The 19,005-nt window shown below is 49.4% G+C and overlaps 1 protein-coding gene across 1 annotated transcript; it reads right to left on the bottom strand.

Annotated features, from left to right (window-relative positions):
• Window positions 1-131: 131 nt before the first annotated feature.
• Window positions 132-17,638, bottom strand: LOC144111176 (RING finger protein 11-like). The gene is made up of 4 exons (XM_077644351.1): window positions 16,916-17,638; window positions 6,173-6,327; window positions 4,698-4,907; window positions 132-2,704 (listed from the first exon to the last, which is right to left on the bottom strand). The coding sequence occupies exons 1-3, from the start codon at window positions 17,024-17,026 to the stop codon at window positions 4,736-4,738; spliced, it is 438 nt and encodes a 145-aa protein (XP_077500477.1). The 5' UTR covers window positions 17,027-17,638; the 3' UTR covers window positions 132-2,704; window positions 4,698-4,735.
• Between the last annotated feature and the right edge of the window lie 1,367 nt (window positions 17,639-19,005).

Raw genomic sequence — 19,005 nt, forward strand, 5'->3', positions numbered from 1 at the left:
AGTCGTAGGACAAAAATAACATCATGAAAGATGTACTGAGCCAAGTATGTTGTGTAGAGAATACTTTGTTATTCCAGCTACCAGAACTAAAAGCTTTGGCAAAGCGTGACACAATGATGCACACACAACACTTTTTGTCAAGGATATCTTTAATTATGTACATGTCCCAAAAAGGAATGAAAATCGCACATGAAATATATTCCATCACTTCTAATGACTAGGCCAAGGTATTTCTTTTTTTACTCTGCATGATGAAAGGCTCTGCTGCATTTTTCTCTTTTAAATCCCCTCGGAACATATGGCTCGACAGAGCTCTCGGCACTCAAATGACAAATCTCTCATATTTTCTTGACCAGCACAAAAGGCCATCCAAACATAAATGCAATGCACAAATGCTCTTGTGCAAGCAGTTATTTTCCAGACAACCAAAGCTCAAAATGATGGAAAAAAAAGGGGGGGGGGGGGGGGGGGGGGATGAAAGAATGAGCTCGGCTACAGGTAAGTACAGATGCAACTCCCAAACCTCTGTGTCCCGAGATAAAAAGATAACAAAACTTGAATGTGCACCTAAACGAATAGCTTCCTTCCGTATTCAAGCTGTGAAGTGAAGAAACATGACGGCCACAAATGTCTGTCGGCACTCTTTGAAGTCTTCAGATGCCACCAGCTGTGTCACTTGGTATGCTTGTGTAACAAGTACTCGGCATTTTTACCTACAGCTTGAAATCTCTGCATTGTAATATGTGTACAGGGACTGACCTACAATAAATAATTCTAGATGTCTGCAATATGACAAAAGGCTTCCTCGAACAATAGACTGATTTTTTTTCCCCTATATATATATAGATGTCGGAGACCCCACCTGACCACGAACTACAGCCGATGTCCAGTGAAACGGCCGCTAAGATCAATCTGTGACCATGTTGTCGCATGATAGCTGAAGTCCCAAAAGGCTAAATGAACGTGCAGACAACCACTACTGTGGGCCACTGTGCAGCTGCATGACTTCGGCACTAAGTGGCTTTGCGTTTGGCTTGCCTATCGATGGTCGCTGCTGCAGTCAAACCTTCGAGAGATTTCACCCAAACAGTGCCCTCAGTTATTCACACGTTGTGAACTCATCAAAACAAGTTGTAAACCATTTTCAACTAACTGAACCACTTGACCATCCAGTTTGGGGGAGGGGGGGCAAAAATGGTGGCATTCATGAATATTTCCTCTACTTGTCCAATTACGAGATTAAGCAATGATTTTCAAAAGTACGACTATGCAAATCAATTAAGCCAAACCAAATCTCTACACACGCTATGCATTTAATGCCACACTGCGCCTTTTTCATCAACACCTTAGTGTCCAACAAGATGGAACAGTAATTCTGCCATTATTACTGTCATGCCCAAACTCAACACGTGGCTTTGGGCTTGATGTCATCGTGAACACTACAGGAATTTTGTTCTGCCTTTTGTCTTTCCCAACCCCCCTGCTTGAACGATCCACTACCAACCTTAAAAAGAAGGATTGTTCATATTTTTTTCTAAACGTACAACATCAATAGATGACAAAAAAAGTTAGGAGCTTGCCTTGAGAGAGAACCCCCAATGCGGGTTCACACTGCACTGCCTAAACTGTAAACAGAAAGGAGTAAACAGGGAGTAAGCTGTCCTCTAGCACAATCCCTTTTATAAAATGTAGTGTGTAAGAGGACAGTTTACTCTTTTTTTACTCCCGTTTAAGCATATTCATGTTTAAAGTGTACCCTTCCCACTTTCTTCGATGCCCTTGAAAAAAAACCAGTGCTTTAGACAATGGACTTAAGACCGAGTGCAGACACGTACAAAACACACATGTCGGCGCCACGTTTTCTTCACCCTGACCTGCATTGACGGTGCAATGCCCAGAACTCGCGTCGCCAACGCATAGATATCACACCTTTCATATATGGAAGCAAACTAGGCACTCAACATCGCTAGAATAGATGCCTCTGCGTTCACCGAAGCCACTGCCGCTCTTTGCTACGAATCGGCTCTTTAAGGCAAAACAAACAAAACACAAAACAACCGGGACCAGGCCTTCGGGTTGGCAGCACAAAGAACAAAGGAACAGAAGAAAAAAAAAAGCACTTTTCCAAGAAACAACTCTGCAACGCAAGGTCGTATTGGTGCAAAGTCCACCAAGCCGACGCACATTGCGCATCAGAAAGTGTCCAGGGCAAGAGCATGAGCCTTCCATGTACCATCGAGCATAACCAGAACTCTAACACTAAGACATCTTATATTTACATATCCACACTGGCTTAAAGGACGCCAACACCAAGCACTCTAAAGTCTTCAAGCGAAAGCCGGTGCCGGCATGTCGCTGGCCAGGAAATTTTAATGGTGGTCGTCATCTCCTGCCACGGAAGGGGCCCAGGCCATGCCCGCTAGATGTCTTGCAGCATTGAACGCAGCACTTACTTCACTCTTCTTCTCGACGATGACGCTGCGCTCCTAAACCCGAGTCTGGAAGCTGCAACGGACGACTGCGAGGAAATTCGTTTCGCCTTCTGTTGCGCCACAGAGGCGACGAATTCCTGCATTCGTGCTTGACTGAGGATTTTGCTCTCATTTACAGGTTCAGAACGCACGCACACACAGTGACAGCCCCTACGTGTCAGTTCGGACAGGTTGTCCGGGGGCAGCTGAACATTTCCCACGTCAACACAGACCTATACAGATAGCAAGCAGGAAGAAAACGAAAAGCACAGGTTAATCACAATGCCCAAAACACAAATTTTCACACTTTGCACTTGGAACTGCAAGTTTTACAATGCCAAGGCTGCTACAGCTTGCAGAGACACTGAAACACTAAATCCACATGCATTTTGAAAAGTCTCGGCCTTGCATGCAAGAGGTGCTGTGTTCCGACTCCCAGTATTGTGGGAACCCATTGGTTTTCCCAGTGAGTACAAGTTTTCCGCATAATTTCATTTCTCTCAAAAGCACAGAACCCCAACTTGCAGTTATGCCTCCCAGCTCGTCTCGCGGCTTCCTAAACGGAAATTCTGGCTTAAAAGAATCTCAATATTTGACCTAAAAGGCGCGTACACCCAGGGCAGGTTGTAAATAATTTGCTGCTAATTCCAAGCATAAAAAGAAAAAAGAGGAAAAGGTATTTATGAGCAAGGGGGCTCGAAATGTCTTAAACAGTCACACATGCAGCACTAAATCACTGTGCCACAGAACAGAGGACTATGAACACTTCATTAAAATTATCCTATTTGTTGCTAAGTGGCATTGCTTAACTGGAAGCTGTTAAGAAGATGTTAAATATAAAAAATATAACTACGATGAAGGAATCTGGCAGTATCCAACCATATGCTGACACATCCACAGTCGGAATCCCCGAAGCCCTCGGGTTCAGAAAAAATGAAGGCAACGTGAATTTATCTGCTGTAGACAAAGTCGGAGGACTGGCCACTTAATAGCAGGGTAGTGATCTAAAGATGCATAATTTCAGGATCCAAAATTGGTATAGCATAAAAGTTAATGGAATTTGTATTTAACACCGCTTTGTCAGGCTTGGATAATACCTAGAAATTCACCTAAGTCTGACAAAGCAGTTTAGACAAATATTGAGATAAAAATTCTAAGGACGATTACAATTCTTACACGATTACACTGCTCTGTCGGTGTCTCAGGTTCTGTAGGCTTATTGTTTTGCTTTGCTGGGTCATCAGCACGTCTGGCGACAATATTAGTTCAGTAGTGGTATTAGTTGAAGACAAAAACGATGTGTAATGCACAGCATGTGAGAATGTGTATATTACTTCAGTAGCAGTATTAGCAGAAGACGAAACGCTGTGCAATGCAGAGAGCGAGGGTGTGCTGCAGTTTAACACGAGATGCGATCAGCCTAGTGCTCTCTTGCAGTGGCCAGCGAAGCTAACCTGTTCGCAGAACTTCGGGTTCGAATCCTAGTTGCAGCAATGTTTATTTTTATTTATTTATAGTTTGGCTTGGTTACGCCGATGGCAGCAATGCGGCTCAAACCCATAAACGAGTGCTTAAGAGCTGCGTTCTAAAAAATACTGAACATGGCAGTAGACAAAGAAGCCAGCCCGTAAAGCTGAGGTTTGGGCGAGTTGGTAAGCATTCATGGTGGGTGAACAGCACAACAAAGGCGGGACAAAGGCTTGTCTTGCCTTTGTCCTGCTTTTGTTGCGGTGTTCACCTACTATGACAGCCAGCCCATGTCAAGGGGGATGCTCCTAGCATCCATCCTGGCCGTCCACGTGGCACATGCTACCAACCTGTTTCAAGGAGAATGCTTGACATTCAACAATTCATTACGTGGTGCTGCCCCAAGCTTTCCCCCAACTGGTTCTCAGCTCCTTCATGCGTTAAATGCTTGGGAAAATAGCGTGAGCTGTTAACTTACATTTGTCAGGGGGAGGGGGGAGACAAGGTGGACTGACAGTGTCACAGAAGCAACCAACATGAGCAAGAGCAAGCTCCAAATGACAGTGGCAGGTTCCAAACGACAGCGGAAGAGAGAGAAGCCTGAAGCGTTTTGGTCCATGAGGTCGCAAAGAGTTGGGCACAACTGCGGAACAACTACCACCTTGCAGAGATGTGGTTGCTGTTCGAAAAACTTACTTTTTCAAAGCAAAGACACCGAAGCTGTAAAGGCAGCAAGCTACAATACGTCCACCCACTCACCAACGAGTGCGCACGCGCAGTGTCGCGAGGAGACGGACTCAGTTGGTCTGGTAGGTGGTCAACAGTGCGGCATCCACTGGCTCCATGCACGAAGGGCACGTGAAGGAGCGCATGAGCCAGTCGTCAATGCAGTCCGTGTGGTAGATGTGCATGCAGGGCAGGAACCGGACTGCGTCGCCCATGGCAAACTCACCCATGCATATCACGCACCTGTGAGAAGAGACGGGGGTTGCGGACAGAAAAACGTGTACACCATCCCTCAACAAGTTCCTCACACATTTACATATACCTTTGTTAGATACAACTTGAGAATAAAGCGCAAATGCCCACCAAAGGAGGCCCTCCAACTAGTGACGTTGACCTGCTGCCATGATGCTTGGCTATCCGAGCTGGCTAGCAGGCCATGCAAGGCAGCTGACCACATCAGGGCAATAGGTGATGGGCCAAAGCAGATATGATGATAAAATGAAAAGACACCATTAAAGGAGTACGTACCATGCCTTTCAAACATAGTTTGGATGGTGGTGGTGGTGATGACGATTGTGAAATACCCCTTAGCGCCCGCCCTCTTTCAATGCCAGCCAGATGAGGCAGTTTTGAAGAACCAAGCACAATCCTACTATAGAAGTGCACTTGCCAGTAAGTTCATTAATGACGTTCACGACTGTTACAGTACAGCTGCTCAGCCTCAGATAAACAGTCCCTGAGAGTAAATGCAAACAAGTGAAAAAAAAAAAAGGTCATCCAGTTCAGAACAAGTATTGTTGGACCTGTTCACTGAGGTGAGACTTCAGCCTCCAACTAGTAGCTTGCTTCCCTTAAGCGACACAGTCCACTGCTCTGCCTTCCTACATATTGCATGCGCGTCTCACACATAAACAACAAGGAGCACGCTTTACTTATGTTTACTTTTGCCTTGTGAATACAATACGTTACAAGCGCTAATAAAAGCAGCATGCTTTCATTAGTGGTGTAGAGCATTTCATATCGAATTTCTTTTCTTTGTTCTTTCTGTCACCCGCACTTTTTGTCTCAAGACGTATTTTGTTTTGCTGCTACTCATGACATTATACTTTGCACATCCCACCTGCACGGTCTGCAATTAGACTGCAGCACCTCGAAACTATACACAAAGTTAAGCTTGCAATATATGCTTACAAGTAACATTTTTATTTGCTGGAAGAGATTTCCCAAGAATTCCTTTCTAAAAAGCGTTCCTAAGAGTGAATGATTTTTTTAACAGGCTTCAGAAACCCATGAAAGGCTCTCGAGCATCCACTGCTGTACCGGCATCACTGCAACCAATTCAGAGTGACCTCCTCCATTGCCTTATCAGCCGATGGCAATAGATAAGCAATTCTCGCCGCTGCCGCTCCTAGTGACCCCCTTCCTCCCCATGCGGTGCTGGACAGACAGGTAGGCAGGCAGGAGCGATGGACTGTTGATGGCAGAAAGTGCACTTGAACACCACTCACTCTCTGTTCTTCTTGCTGCCATCATAGAGGCCCGTGGGAAGGTGCTGGATGAGGCCCATGCGCTGGGCGATCACCACCTGCTCTTCCTCGGTCAGCTGGCAGGCTGGACGGCTCACGTTTGGCGACGGGTAGTAGACTGGCATGGACACAGTCTCCTGCAATAGGGAGGAAGAGAGGGCGGTGCACACCACTGCATTCGATTATCCAGTCATTACACCGGGCCTTCAAAAACTAGTGCCTAGCAGCATAGCCACCGATCAATTGCAAGTTCAACAATGATACTGAGGCTTTGTTGTTGGTTACACGTTTCTGTAAGCACAACAAATTCCCATGAAACAAGCAACGCAAAAACGGCTGCCGTGGACGGCATGGTTCTAAAACAAAGGGCTTGATTTCTTGCGAGGAGACGCAAGCTCAAGTGAGCCAATTCTAATAGAGACAGCATCAATGCCATGTGTGAATAGATATGAAGAACGTAACGTCAAGCCTGTAACCAAGCAAAGTAAATGGGAATAAGATGCTTAGAGTGACAGCATTGGATGTCATTCACGTTGTACCACATAGGTATGTTTGAGGACTGGCCCGCGACGCACCCATCTCATGGACAGAAGGCCCCAAGTACAATGAAAAAATAGGCAACTAATAGACTTTATACAAAACTCTGGCTTGAAGTGCATCTTATACAAAACTTTGCTGAAGTGCATCTTTATACAAAACTCTGCTCTGGCTTGAAGTGCATCTTGCAATAGCTTTTGTGCGGCGTGTGCTCGTCAGAAAATCCTATATCCTGGAAATTGAGGTTGTAAAAATGAGTGATGGGTGGTCAGTTGGCCTATCCATGCTGCTTAGGTTTCCAAGTGACTTTGCAGAGACTTGTTACGCGTCCAAAGCACATTCGGAGCGCCATCAGGAACTCAGCTACAAGTTTAGTATGGAGTCAAATGTTAGTCTGCCGACGCTAAAAGGTCTCCTCGATTTGGCTGCACTTTCTGCACTAATTCACAAAAGTACCATGCTAGCGCAATGCCAGTTCTTGCGGTGCGGTGCGAGTGTAGCCTGACACTAGTGCTCTCGGTGCAGCGGCCAAATTGAGTGCGAAAAAGCAGAAACGTTTGTCTGCTGCAGCCGTGTGTTGGTGTTTGTCGCGTGGTCTGGCATATATGTGTGGGATTGTGCTAGATGTATTGAACGCTGTGCACTTGTTCAAAGTGGCGCATCTCGTGGAGTGGCTCTGCAATTTGTTAATTTCAAAAGTGATGCAGAATTTGACACCGTCCTTTCCGTTGCGTTCTGCAAAGTGGCGCAGGCCAGTCGACCGTCACCGAATCAAGTGCCCTTGCCTCTTTTCCTGGGTGCCTTTGTGCCCTTGAGCGCGCACAGAGAGAAGAAACTCGAGCGTGCACGACTTGCATACACATATACGTGTTGCGATTTCGGAGGCTATCTATCCTCCGACGTGGCGGACTGCGTGCGGCGGCCACTAGATGGCAGCGCATTTCTCATAAAAGGCCTATACCCTTTTTTACCCTAGCTTTTTACCCAGATGTACTTCTCAACAAAAAGATGCTCATAATGTTATGTGTATGCCTAATGAGAAATACCAACACTTAAACAACATATTTGACTCAAGCATGACAGCAAAACAGTTTTCAGTTGTTAGAAAGCCTGATTGCCACCCAGGCATTTTCGCGACAGCCATGAAAACACAGTCACAAAATAACAGCATTAGGCGAACATATGGCTTTTAAAAGCTAATATGAACAACCTCGCCCGTGTGTCAAATGTTGTGTATATTTTAGTTTTTGTTTCTTTTCATCCCACACAAAGCATATGGTTCAGCTTTCACTTTGTTTTTTTGCGATAATGGCAACTGTAAGCAGGGAAAGCAGACAAAACATGTCACGCGAGTCGGGGTTAAAACAAAGCATGACGGTTACAGGAAGTGCCATGCTCTGTTGTCATTTTGTGGCTATGTCTACACAGCTGTGAAGTGCTTTGCAAACTGCAATAGGTCTCTCCTGCATGAGATATATACATGAAAGCTCTCTTATCTTGACGGGCACAAACTGCACCAAGCATGATGTTATCGCACAGCATTCCATCACCCTTGGCATATAAGATATTTCTGGCTCCTAGCATCTATTGTGCTGACACATATGTCCACAAACAATCTGAGCATCCCGCTACCAGGCCACCATAAGGTCATATTAATGAAAGTAACATTAACAGCAGAAGTTAATTAAATTCACTAAGCCTCATTCTGACGTCATTTAATGTTAAGACAGTTACAGCACAGCTAGACCACATGGAAAGAAGTCTAACGAGCCTGACTGAGTTCAGGTCCCCAAGTGACCTGTGCATTTAAACAAGTATTGAAGAGGATTTCTATAGTGATTATGGGCAAATATATTTGTTTTATACACTTACAAAGTTACACTATACAGAGCACTGCTATGTTTTACTTCTTTCAAGAATGTATGCCACATACTGCACCAATCATGCACTGCAAGTCCGAAGGTGCACGACGTAGCTCTTTCAAGATGAATCCGGATTGTTCAGTGAGAGACCCACTGCCACCAGGTGCCGAATTCTTGTCGGCCACAGCGCCGGGCAAACCCACAGCAGGTGGTGAATATCCGCTTCACCATCTCTGACCTTGCAGACAGGGCACACTGAGACTTGCTATCAACCTCTGCTCACATGGCTGTTCTCCTTTCTCGGACCGAACAGAAAAGAGGAACAAACCCGAAGCATCATACATTTCTCATCGCACTAGCCACACGCTTCAAGTTTTTCGCCCACGTGCCCGAACTGTTACTTTTTCAGCCTCCTTCTTCCCACGTGCAGCTAAGGATTGGAACGGCCTTCCCCAGCACATCGTCGACATCACCTGTCCTTCATCATTTGCAAACAATCTAAACAACATTTTTTGTTCATGATCACTAATGGCATTGTTTTGTGCCTTTTCCTGCTAATCCCACCCCTTATGTAATACCCCGCGAGGGGTCTTTAAGGTAATAAAATGAAAATGAAAATGAAACAATTCACCGCCTCATGAGAGCCTGGTAGGAATTATCTCCACGGCGCACACGATATATCGACATCAAAAAAATCCGCGCGTGCAGCAACAGTACAAGGACGTCACCCTCTCCCCCGCCTCCGTCATCTTAAAGGACTAGGGGACAGGTCTGCTCCGCCGAGCGAGGGGCGAATTCTCGCCCCCATCTACGCGATACTCGGCGTGTTGTCGGGCCGGGGGGGAGGGGGGGGGGGGCATTCGGTGCATACATTGGCCTCGTCGAGCTTCGGTAGATATGTCTCGCGCGCACTGAGGCGTGCCCTAGCTGTGGTCAGCAGCCAGCGCCTGTCCTTATCCCGACCGGCAGGCAGATGCTATCGCGCCGCGCGCGCGTGCGCCCTCGGTATTCTTGGCACACGCGATATGTATATTTCTGGCTTAATTTCGCCCAGTGACCGTGTACCGCCGTTATTGTTGGCTCGCTGACGCCGCTACTGATACTGACGCACGTGAGGGCGCAGCACTTAGGTCGCTTCGGGCTCTTTTCCCGACAGAGCGCGCAAAACAAACACTTCCAAGAAGCCGTGACTTTCTGTGAGGTACGACGACCCTCTGCCGACCAGAAGCTCGGCAGACCTCCTACACCCCCTTAAAGCTCAAACTGGACTCTCCGCCCGCACACACTTGACCAGGAGTTTTTGCCGACGCAAGGGGGGTGGTGAACCTCGCAGCGCGGACAATGCTTTTTGCACACATTACATATGCCGCTCCATTGCTTGCGCTGAAAGATAGCGGACAGTTTTCGCACAACGTACGCATGCGCATCGTGATTGCGCACGAAAAAAAAAATAAGCGTGCTTCGAAGTGCGCATGCGTCAAACGCAACTCTTAAGGCCGGGCCGTTGCTGCCTACGTTTCTCCGGTGTAATCGCGTTTAATAAGTCGCAGCTGAATACTCCCGCATTGAAATGCTAATCAGTGAGGCTGCTGTTGTTAACCCTGTTGAAAACGATCACGCAGAGCGTCGAAGAGACAGGCGCGGCAACAGCCGTCACGCTAGCTGGCTAGTCAGAGCACAGCGAGAACCTGCCGCTTATCGATGATACGCTTATGCGCCGTGGAAGCTACGCGGTTCATCATCACGGTGCTTAACTGTGACGTCACGTGCAAGCCATCTAGCGCGCGTTCTTTCGCTGAGGATTCACTTGACGTGACGGGCGCCATTTTGGAGTTAAGCGCGCAGATCTTCAGCGGTGTAGGTGGCCATACCAACATGGCAGCCACTGATCGGGCTCGAGTGAATAGCAGCAGTAGTGGTTTATTAAAATAATAATAAAAAGGAAGGATAAGATTTTTTTGCTAGCCCCGGCATCTGCCATCGATACTGAAGCACCTGAGCCGGGGCAGCGGAAATAAAGAAAAGCAGGCAGAATGGAGAAATGAAGTGACAGAGGTTAGGGGGACAGGAAGAGCAGTGAATAGCCCCGAAGCTATTTTTCTGCGGTAAAGGCGTCAGCTCGCAAAAAGCGGCCTTTTTATCTTTGAAGCTGCTAGCAGTTAACCCTCGAGTTCCTAGACACGACTAGCAATTAAAGAGCGCATCAGTTAATTCCGGCCAGCTGCAGTGATGCAACGGGGAAAGGCCTCTTGCGATGGGTCGGTAGTTGGTGGCGGCGTTTCTCTCTCCACGAGCAGGGTGCTCAGTCGTCGAGCGGGCGCGGCTCTACCCTCATCTCTTGATGGTACACTACGAGAAGCCTCCAAACGCGCAGTGGATGCCGAAGAGATGCCACGTGACATTAGAGATGTCACGTGAAGAGATGCCACGTGACATTAAGACCGAAAATGGACCCCGCGATCACCATCCGGAAGTGAATGGTAATGTAGCCTAGCCTCGAAAATCCGCGAAAAAAAAATTTTTGACGTCACCGCATGCAGTGAGCTTTCAAAAACGGCCGGTGGTGGCGATACCTGTACCTTTTTTTTTAATTTTCAGTGAGTGGCTTCTCCCATATCAGCCACAGCCTAGCGATACAGGCCAATTCAATTTGTCGTCAGTGCCCCTTCGATTAATTCAGTGAACCTTGGAGCCAGAACCCTTTGAGAACACCATGCCGATATAAGATCGCGTACTACAACACACGTTTTCATTCTTTTTCCCTTCCGGTCGTGACCCGTGACGTCAAGATTGCGGGGCGTTTCACGTTGCCTTTGGAAAAATAGGAAGTTCAAGAATTAGTAGACAAAGCTGGCAACCGCTGGGAATGCATTTTTGCAGCGGTTACACTGGGTGTGCAGCCTGTGCACCTGTCTATTTTTTTTTTCTTCGAAGCAACTCGGCACCGACAGCTCCTTCCACTAACAATTAAGGCACGGGACGTCGGACCTGCTTTTCCGCACGAGGAAGATGGCAGCTCAAAAAGATCCAAGGCGCCCGCATCTTCCCCGAAGCACGCCTTTGCTATCTGTGTTTACCGTGTCGCAGTGCTCCTGTGGCAGGTTCAACCTTGTTCTGCGCGCATTAACCTTCACTGTTGTTGACACATTCTCAGCACGCAGGACGGTATAAACACGGAGGCGCCGGAAGAGCTGCGAAATCGAAGCTGAAACCAAAGCAACAAAGTGTTGTTGCTGCTCGGCGCAGCCCAGCGGAGCCGCCGGGGGGACTCCGCGCGCGCCCTCGCATATACCAACTTCAAAAGTCTGCCCATAGAGACAGCGCCCCCCCCCCCCCTTTTTTTTTTCCTTTTTCCTATCTCTTTTCTCTTCACGCAACGCGGAGATGAGAGATATAGGCGCGGCGGCGCAAGGGGAGAAAGCGACCGTCCTCCAAGGACAGGATGACGTCAAGCCCGGCAGCAGCAACAGCAGGCGAACGGGCAAGTACACGCACGCACACACGCGTCGTGTCCTTCCTTCTCCTGTCGCCGGCGGCACGCGCCCCTTCCGGGCTCCCCTCCATCGCCACCCGACACAAAGACGACGCGAACAGTCACGAGGGGGAGACGATACGAACGCAGGCGCCTGCGATGCACGGACAAGGTGCCGCCAGGAAGACGTACCGCATGGAACACGTGAATACGCGGAACTCATGATGCGGACAGAAACAACGTCGCCACGGTGCGTTCTAGACAGACAAAGGAACGACAAGGTGCCCCCGAGAGCTAGGATAACCAGCACAGTGCCGAGCCGGGGAGTATGGAGCGAAAGAAGGCGGCAGGAAGGGTAGCAGGGTACCATAAATCCACTGGAAATTTTAGGTGTTTAACTTCTTTTATTTTCTTAGTGGGTGGACAGCGCAGGGAAAATTACTTCTCATCCCCAGTCAAGATTCGTTTATCCCTGCGAGCCGCCGTAGTGGCTCAGTGGTTATGGCGCTCGGCTGTTGACCAGAGTGCGATCCCGGCCACGGCGGTCGAATTTCGATGGAGGTGAAATTCTAGAGGCCCGTGTACTGTGCGATGTCAGTGCGCGTTAAAGAACCCCAGGTGGTCGAAATTTCCGGAGCCCTTCATTGCGGTGTCCCTCATAGCACGAGTCCCTTTGGGACGTTGAACCCCCATAACCCAAACCCGTTTATCCCTGCTTAATTAAAGCAAACGCCGCCCGCTACCCGCATGGACCTTATATAAAATTCCTTGGCGCAAACATCAAGGTAGCGCTGCCGCTTATCGCGAGCCAACCACAACGCGCATGCGCAAATAGCCCCAAAACGCCTGGTACAGCCTAGCTGCAGGCACACGTCAGGACCGCCAGCGCATGCACACTGCAGGCTCGCGGTATGCTGGAACTCTTGATTGCAGCCAGCCTGTGACAGCACCATTCCGACCGGCGGACTTCACACAGGCTGCCTGCCGTGCGTGCAAAGGCACAGTCCACAATGCAAGCGCGCTCGATCAAGTTGTAAACAGTGAAAATGTCCATCCTGTGCACCATACCATCTCTCGACTTCAAATCTATAGTTCGTCTCTGCATTACTTCAAACGTTCATCTCAATCCTTTATTTTTCAGTCTAGTCTGTGCACTTGCTGATTTGGTTACCACTGTTTACAGTCTACTCCTCATAATTGAGCAAAATGCGCCCTTGTATCCACATGTTTCATCATCACGCTGACTACGCCCACTGTAGGGCAAAGGCCTCTCCCATATCTAATTAACCATTTGCCGCGCCAACCGCGACCAGGGTATATGCGCTTCCACTTTGGTTATCCTTAATTTGCTCGTGTTTTTTTTATTTACTGTTCGTCTTCTGCAGTGATTTTAGAGCTATTTCATTGTGTTTTTACTACAAGTTAATAGTGATGATGGTGATGAATTTTTATGGCGCAAGGGCATCTGTGGGCAAAGAGCGCCACGACACAAGGTTTTTCTTTTTCTCAAGATGAGGTCAAAGACCCCTTTCCCAAGCATTTCATCCTAAATAAGCCGAGCACCAGGCCACGGGAAATCTTGTACCCACTGCATTACCGGTGGGTACGGCGGCACTGGGGATCGAACCCCGCACCTGCCGCATGCGAGGAGGATGCTCAAACGAATAGGCCACCGCTGCGGTCGCAAGTTGATAGTGTTGTGCACACACACAACTGCTATTTCACCGCCGCTCTGTTTGCTCGTCACATTTTTACTCAAAGAGGTTCCAGTGCAATGATTCGCTGTGGGTTCTCTTTCTGCGCTTATTACCCACGTACTACTAATTCCACGTGACCCCCATAACTATTACACGATCAAAACTATTACACAGCCAAACCTCAGGTCCAGCCAGCGGCCCATCGATGTAGTGTTGCGCATATCTTTTTGCAACCGACAGGTACGGTTGCTGTCGGTCCGTTTTGTGTGTGTGTGTGTGTGTGTGCGCAACCAGCAGCACCCGTACGCGCTGTTCAAAGGTCAACGCACTTGTAAGGGAAACCCGTGCGCAGTAGTGCGCACCCTTGTTTCCCCTCTTCTGGAAGCCACTACAGCTCTTCCAGGAGGGTTTCGGCTTCTCGGAAAAACCGAACGTGCGTTGCTTGGTAGGCTGTCCGACCGACTGTTGCTGAACTGCTCTCCTTCTCTGCCCAGGCGCAGACGATGACGTCCTCAGGCTTAAAGGCACACACCCACGGCGGGGGATTGGCCAGGGTTCATTGCGGATACAAACGCGCTCATGGACAAGGAGTGATAACACCAGAGGGGGAAACAAAAAATTCAGATGCTACTTTTCCACGTTCTACCACACTCGACTGGAAAGAATGAAAACTCCTAGGCGATCCTCGGTGGACCATTTTGATGCGTTGGCATTTTCTTTAGTTGCCGATTCTGCTGCATATAAGTAGACTGGCAACCGAAGACTGGTTCCCATTCGAAACGTCAGTAAACCCTTCTGATTTTTTAAGCTTGTGTCAGTCTCAGTCTACTTTAAAGGGGCTCTGAAACGCCTTCCGAGGAGAGCACATTAACTCACTTAATCGCTGCACTGTGTTGCCATGAAAACCAGAGCCAAATAACACTCTTCTACACGCAGCAGACGACCCACAATCACGCGTCAAAGTTGGCGAGCCCTTCCCGGCGACTTTTTCATGCCCGCACCCTCCTCCGTCCCCCGCATCTGCGTAGACAAGGTTAGAGGCCATTGGTTCGATTCTTTCAGACGTCAGGCAGCTACCGTGGCCGCGGCCAATAAGCCGCTTAGCTCCGGCGGGTCGGGAAGCTCCGCTATCCAGCGGGAGGGTCGGCGAAGGAGCGCCTACCTTCCAGCGTGCAAAAATGACGAGAGGAGAGGGAAAGGCGCGAAGACGCTGAAATTCAAATTTTAACTACAGATAACTCAGCTTCTACAAAGCGCATTTGAAAAATTCTTGCTGGACACTATTCGTGAAGCGGTGTGCTTCAATATCCCAGGCATGCCGCAACTTTATTAGAGCCCCCTTCACAGCCCCTTTAAAAGTATATAACTTCTCGCAACATTTGGTGTGTGTGTGTGTGTGTGTGTGTGTGTGTGTGTGTGTGTGTGTGTGTGTGTGTGTGTGTGTGTGTGTGTGTGTGTGTGCGTGTGTGTGTGTGTGTGTGTGTGTGTGTGCGTGTGTGTGTGTGTGGAATTGGGTCATTCTCTACATTACACACATACGCCGAAAATAGCAAGCACGACGAGACTAACAAGTGACAACGAGACGGTTCCAGCAGATTTACTGAAAGCGGCCACGCGAGAGGTGCGAACAGAGAAAGCAACCGGAAACACGCACGCCGCTTGCTTCCCTCTCTCAGCAAGCTGCTAAACCAACTCGGCCGCCAACTCTCGGCCGACGTGAAACCCACAAGCACGGACACCACACGTTCGCGGAAGAAACCCAACCGATGCTGCAAGAGGGGGGAAAAAAAAGACAGAACATATACATGTTAATTAAAACCAGCGTCGATGCTCTCTACCTCCGTGCGCAACACGCGATGAAGAAAGAACGGTATAGCTTTCCTGCTATATTCGCTTCTTCTCTGTAGACGAAAGAACCAGGCGCCAGCAACTGTATATGATTACAAGCGTTCGGTAAGCGGTTTCCCCTCTTCCCGGCGCTCAGTTGCGTCCCCCCAGCAACAACGCGCACTTTCATATGACTCACCGCCCGTCTGCAGCAGACCGCGCGGCTGGCAGCTGCTTTGCGAGCAGCTGATTCCCAAGCTCCCACTACTCTCTCATCCCTTCTCGTCAATTTACCTCACGCAATGACAACGGGATGTAGCGAGGGATTAAGCACGCAAGGCAAACACACGCAAAAGCGGGAAGAAAAAAAAAAACGTAATGAGCCGCCACAATTACCGCCAATTAGACGTCCGGAGCTGGAAGGAAGGACAGAAAGGGAGAAAATCGGCTGCCAGGAAACCAGACGCGCCACCAGAAAACCTACGCCGCTACAGTAGCTTTCCGGAGACATATCCTGGACACTGCAGCGCCCTTGCGTCTTTTGCGTGGGCCGTGACGTCAAAGAACGCCGCTCATAAAGAGAAACAAAGGGGAACAAAAAGAATTATCTGGAAGAAAAAAAAAAAACGCGGGCCCGATATAGAAGGGGAACATCTCGGTTCACGGAATCTCCGTCCAACACCCCGCCTCGCAGGCTGTATCTACTGGCCTTCTGGTTTTCTTTCACCGTTGTTTGTAACTTGGTCAACACAGCCGTTTCACCCGCTTCACCCAGTGCACTTGCCAGGTCAACATTATCCCAGCCAGCTTCCAGACTGCATTGTTCCTGGCGGCCCGTACGTTGTCGTTGCACCGCCTGCCCACTTGTGCGGCAAAAAAACAAAAAAGAAAGCGCGAGCTCTCTGTTACAGGCATGGTTATATGTGACGCGAGATAGAGATATCCTTTATAGCCCCACTTCGCTTTTTCGCGGTGACTTTGTGGAGCAGCTCCTCGCTGTGCTGCAGCGAATGCGACTCGAGAAATGTACCACGACGCCAAGCATCCACCCTGAAAAGGCAAATGCATAAGGAAAAAGCGAAAACAAAGGGGTGCTCGAACAAAGCGGGCAAGAGCCCGTGACGGCGGGATGATGACTCGACAACCAGTTTCCAAATGGTCCCGACGGGGTGCACTCAATTGCGCTCTGTGCGCGATTCAGCCAGGGCACAAAGTCGTGAAGAAACTGTGGGCCCGAAACTATGACACGATGGCGACACCATAGCCTATTACACTGTGTCTTAAAAACGAGCAATTAAAATAGAGGCAATACTCGACAGAAAGCGCTCACCTGGTACGGTGGAGGGGGTCCAAGCTGATCAGCTGACGAATCCCTAGTGCCTTGATTATCCCTCAGGAGCGAGATGTCATCGGACGACATCGACTTGAGACAATTTCCCATGGCTGGCCGATGATCGGGGCACGGAGTCTCAGAACGTCAGCAGTGGGCGACCAACGCTAGCTCTCGGAAGAACCATGGTAATCCGGGGACCATCAACGCACCGCGGCCGTCGAAGTCGTCAGCGCGGCTGGTGGCAGTAGGCCTAACGTCGAGACGTGACATGCCCGACGACGTTACTACCGTTCGTCGTCGCGGACTCGGGGGCAGGAAAGTGGCAGTTTCCGGGCTAATTTGGCACTCCCCTCTTCTGCACCGAATGGGTCCGAAGACGCATCGCACAGCTACGGGGATAAGAGAGAATTTTGACGGCGCCTGCCTCGCTTAGTCGCTCGGCGCTGCTGATAAAACGCTGATCGGGGTAGTAGTAGTAGGGGTGGTGGGGAGAAAGGCTCACAGTCTCGCTCCTCGGAAGCCCTCAGGTAGCAGTCGCCGCCTTTGTTTGTCACTCATCGAATCGCCCAGACGGCGCGTCGCCTTTTGTGTCGGTTCGCCGCGGCTGGGTTCGGCGGCACCGCGGGCCACATAGCTCGACGCTGTCGTCGATCGCTGCACAAACTGCGCTAGCAAAGTCACCGGCCGCCGCTGCCTCTTCGGGCAGCGAAAAATAACAGTAAACAGACGCCCGACAATCGCTGGATGGATGAAGTGGATGCATGATAATTGCTTTACCCTTTGTATCGGGCGGCAGCTTGCGCTACCTAGCTGGATGGATGGATGGATGGATAAGGCGGCGATGCGATCCGAAAGCGGGAATATAAAAGCGATAAAAGCGCCTAACGTACTTGATTGAAAAAAAATTCACTTTCAATGAACACGCGTAAAATATTATAAGTATTTGGTTTAAATGCACATTGAAGAAACCAGGCACTTCGTATGCTCATGCGTACGTGATAGCAGACGACAAGTTTTAGCAGCACCGTTGACGACAGTTCAAACTGCGACCGTGCTTCAAGAAAGCGTTGATCAAACTTTAATTATTGCAATTTTATTCGCTGTCAACCACGACAATGCAGCGGACGAACGCTAGAGAAGGTAGAGGCAGGCTGTCGGCCATGCGACAAACGACTCTTCCGTACAGAGGTAGGCCCTCGGCCATGCCTCGCGCTCAGAGCCAGCAACCGCCGTACCGGGCTCCTGCGCCACCGCCTCAAGTCACCCGCGCTTCATCGGCCAGAGGTCGAGGTTCTAATGCGGCTGCAGGAGGTGGTCCGAGCCCGCGACCCGGCATCCTGAAGAAACCGGCACCTAAGTTGCAACAGGAACAACCACCACAACACCAGCCTCGACCTGCTTTGCCATCATGGAGGCCCACTGCGCCAGACCAACGATCTCGGGCTTCAGGCAACACTTCTCAAGTTACCTTCGCTGCTCCCATACCTTCCTACTCGAAGCGCGGAAACTTGGCCGGCAAAGCTCAGCCTGTTCCGGCACAACAAAGACCATCCGGCATTTCTCAAAGAAGCGCACAGAATGGCGCTACCGCCGAGCCCGTGGAAACAGATGGCGCAAACATGAACGAAGCGAGCACTAGCTACCGCATTCTAAGCGTCGGAGTAGCTTCAATAAAAGGCACTGGAGGAATATGCGAGGTCTTTGGCACATTGGACTCCGTGCCCACGACGAGCCGCCGCGGTCTGGCGAAGCATTTCACGCTGAGACAGGACAGGTCGAGCGTTAACTGTGTTTTCTACCAGATGGACAGACCCTTCGGGCCGTTGATAAAGGGAACCCTGCTCCGCTGCGTCGGCTTCATGAACCGCGCTGGACAGCTCTCCGTGGTGTCGGCACGCCCGGCTACGGGCGAAGAGAAAAAGTTCCTGAATGTCGTGACAACTGTCGCCGCCGTGTAACGCACAGCAGTCACATTCTCCTTCAGTTTTTGTGCGTCGTTCGACGCTAGGTCATACTTAACCATACACTTTTATTGAAGTAAGTTTGAATACTTCATATATGTAAACAGCTTTCAATAAACAATTTTC

Source organism: Amblyomma americanum, chromosome 11 (assembly GCF_052857255.1).
Source record: "Amblyomma americanum isolate KBUSLIRL-KWMA chromosome 11, ASM5285725v1, whole genome shotgun sequence".
Classification (NCBI taxonomy): Eukaryota; Metazoa; Arthropoda; class Arachnida; order Ixodida; family Ixodidae; genus Amblyomma; species Amblyomma americanum.

What these genes read in the sequence shown, in the direction of transcription:
- LOC144111176 (XM_077644351.1), bottom strand. Translation starts at nt 17,026, where the DNA reads ATGGGAAATTGTCTCAAGTCGATGTCGTCCGATGACATCTCGCTCCTG. An exon ending in GACCCCCTCCACCGTACCAG is followed by an intron (nt 6,328 to 16,915) that starts GTGAGCGCTTTC and finishes TCCCTATTGCAG; the next exon opens with GAGACTGTGTCCATGCCAGT. An exon ending in GGCAGCAAGAAGAACAGAGA is followed by an intron (nt 4,908 to 6,172) that starts GTGAGTGGTGTT and finishes CTCTTCTCACAG; the next exon opens with GTGCGTGATATGCATGGGTG.